The sequence below is a fragment of the Glycine soja genome, chromosome 3 (assembly GCF_004193775.1).
Source record: "Glycine soja cultivar W05 chromosome 3, ASM419377v2, whole genome shotgun sequence".
In the NCBI taxonomy this organism is placed as follows: Eukaryota; Viridiplantae; Streptophyta; class Magnoliopsida; order Fabales; family Fabaceae; genus Glycine; species Glycine soja.
In genome coordinates, this window is record NC_041004.1 from 31657675 (window position 1) to 31660970 (window position 3296).

At 30.6% G+C, this 3296-nt stretch overlaps 1 protein-coding gene across 1 annotated transcript; it reads right to left on the minus strand.

Moving 5' to 3' along the window:
- Positions 1–798: 798 nt before the first annotated feature.
- Positions 799–1584, minus strand: LOC114406448 (putative invertase inhibitor). The gene has a single exon (XM_028369155.1). The coding sequence runs from the start codon at positions 1491–1493 to the stop codon at positions 930–932; it is 564 nt and encodes a 187-aa protein (XP_028224956.1). The 5' UTR covers positions 1494–1584; the 3' UTR covers positions 799–929.
- Between the last annotated feature and the right edge of the window lie 1712 nt (positions 1585–3296).

The window sequence follows — 3296 nt, forward strand, 5'->3', positions numbered from 1 at the left end:
CACGTCCAACCACTAACATCACAAAACATCATCACAAGTGAAAACCAAGGGCATGCTAATAGATGGAACAGGTTTGAGAGGTTCTGCAGAATGTATCTGCTAGACGACGGTAACTGGATGGTGGACATAAAGACAAGGGAGCAACTAAGGGAGTAAGTTTAAACCTGGTTTGAGACATGGTGGCGGTGACGCAGTGGCAGACACACTGCGACTCTTTTCTCCTGTTAGATCCGCTTACAGTAAAAAAAATTTTAAAAAAATTGTTATTCACTTAAACTATTAAACATTAGCTAGAATGTCTATTTGATTTTGCCAATTACTCTCCTTCGTAGAAGAAATTATTGGGTGATCCTTCTTCAGAGTCATAAAGCAATAACAAAAGTACGGGATAGAATAATTTACTAACAATAACGTACAATAATTTTTTATTTTATTAATTAGGATTGACTATATAAATCATATAAAATCATTTGACATGATTCAAAATTAATAAAGCTTTAAAATAAGATGTGTTAGTCCTATGTCTGTCAAAGTAAAACTATTGAAAATAATAATTTTCATTTAAAAAAATGTTTTGGAGTTCAACTTATAACTATGCTATCTTTCAAGCTAAAGACAATATGAGATCACTATTGCTTGAAGTCACGAACTCCAATAATCATTATTTTATACATTAGTTAGTCTTTCAAGAGAAGCAAACACAAGAGCCAACATATACAGTTTTAGAGTCCAAGGCAAACACATAGCAAAACAATTTATAAAAGTATATTATATAAATATTTGAGTCAGCCAGAATCATACACCACCACCAATAAGATTATTCTTTAATTGAGTAGATAGAAAAACACTCATGATCTTTGATTTAGGAAAAAAATATATTAAACACCCAAATTATTAACCATTACATGATGATCAGATATATACACCCTTTATTTATCCGTATTGATGAGCATGTTAACAATGGAAAGTGCTATAGCGGAAAGCTGAAAGGTATCCTTGTTTCTTTTCGTTAGTGGCGAAATGGCATAATTCTTTTGCTTGAATCCATCTTCACATGTCGTAGAGGCATCAATTATTGAGCTTAGCTTGACATTACAATCGGCATAACGTTTTGCCTTGTAATCTCTAATGGCTTCTCTAAATGTGGAAATGGTGTCGGAATAGACTTCAACGCAATCATCTAAGCATTCTTTGATAAATGGGTCCAAGCTCTTGTTTTTCTTCAAAAGCTCATTGATATGAGCATTAGTATCCGTCACGTTGTGCCTTGTTATCTTGATGGAGATTAGTCCTAGTTCTTGGAGGTTTTTGGCGTAGTGGCTCCTATGGTCTGATTGGAATGATGTAACGCAAAATTTGTAGCTTATGTTGGGGTCATTTTTTGAGCAATTCTTGCATGTTTGTTGGATGAGACGGTTGGCACAAACAAAAGAAAGGAAAGAACACAAGAGGATTGTGAGAGTGAATAAAAGGGAAGAAGAGGGAAGGATCATTTTTTTCTTTGCTTAGACTTTAGAGATTTTGGATTTGGCTATACTTAATTAGGGTTCCAATGTAGCGTGGTAATTTATAGATGGGAAAGTTGAATGTGCAGTGATTGGAAAGAATGTTCTTAATTTTTGTTTTATTTATTATTGGAGAAGAAATATTTATAACATGGGAATGAATTTAAGTTGGCGTCTAAACAAGAAGGAATTACAAGCTAAGTTAATTCGGCATGATTAAAGGTTGAAGAATTATTACGGCTAAAAAAGTAAAAGGAAGTACGACTTTTGTTTACGTGGAGATTTTGAAAGGATTAATTCTAGCACAAAATATTGAAGTGGGAGAGATGTGGAAAGAGCTACGCAAGCTTTATTCAATTACCTTGCCCTCTAAATGGTTTATAAAAATTATTTAAGGACAAAACACATTTCACTCCCTTTATGCATAATAAATTATTTTCTATAATAAACATTAGCTACTGACACCAATAAAATAAAAATATAATAAAATAACCGCTAATCAACTTGTTAACAAGCCAACTGACCTCCTATGATCAAGGGATTTTATGATTATCTGTTTGTTACTAATTTGAACTGTATTTGCTTTGAATAGTAGATAATATAGCATTATGTGCATCGCATGGGACACACGGAGACATGTAAAATTTATTGATAAATTATAAATATTATATTAATATTAATACTTAGTGATTATTAACATTAGTGTTATAAGTATTGATAATAATAATAATAATGATGTGATCCTGTAAAAAAATTATTAATGTAACTTTAAGTAAATTGTTTATTCGCGTGAATTATGTTAAAAAATTTCTACTTGTTTTTATGAAGAAAAAAAATCCTCATGGGTTTTATTTTATATATATTAAATTATCACAACAATAATAAAAAAATATAAAAAAAAAACTATAATAGAATATTTTTTTTTTTGCAGAAATTTGAATAACATGAATCTTATCTTATTGTAATCTTATTTTTGTACATATACACTTCCAAAGCAATAGAAAGATTCTACCATTATCATTTGATTCTCTACATATGGTATCAAAAAGCCAGATTCGACGGGACGACGTGTGGATTATTTATTGGTCCTCATCATATGCAAATTTAAGGACAAGCGTATGAAGTTTATGATCTCTAGAAGATACATCTTGATTGCCCACCAAGTTTAAGGAAAAATATATAAAGTGTAAATTAAGGTCAATAAAAATAAAAGTAAATATATTACCGATGCTTTGAAGATTGAAAGTAGAAAAATAATATTGAAAAAATGCATTTGTTGTATAAGTTATTCAATGTCTTCTTTAGTTAAAAGTTAACTAATAACAGAAGAATCAGGGTTGCTTACGCTAAAATGGGCCAAGTTGACGGGTTTATAATATAGATTGTTATTGCTTCCTGTACCAAAAACTTGCTTCCTGTACCCTTTCTTAGCTTCCAGATTTTTAACTAATATATGCTTTCGGAATGGTCAATTCTGAAGGGGAAAAGAACATTCTAGAAAAGTGTAGGAAAACTTTTTTGAGGTGCAAGAAGCAACAACCATAATACCCATTCCGTCCAACAAACACAATATTGGGCTTGACACCTTTTTGCTTGGTGTTCCGTATATCCTAAGAATAATGTTTCAAGATATTTTTTTAAAACAAACCGTAGACACATAGCATTAATATATTCCTAAATGCATATCAGAGTTTAATATCGGTTTGCAACTAATCTATTAGACACATATGTAATGTATTAGTCTAATGACATAATTTTTAAATTTTATAATTATTTACATTTAATCAAAAT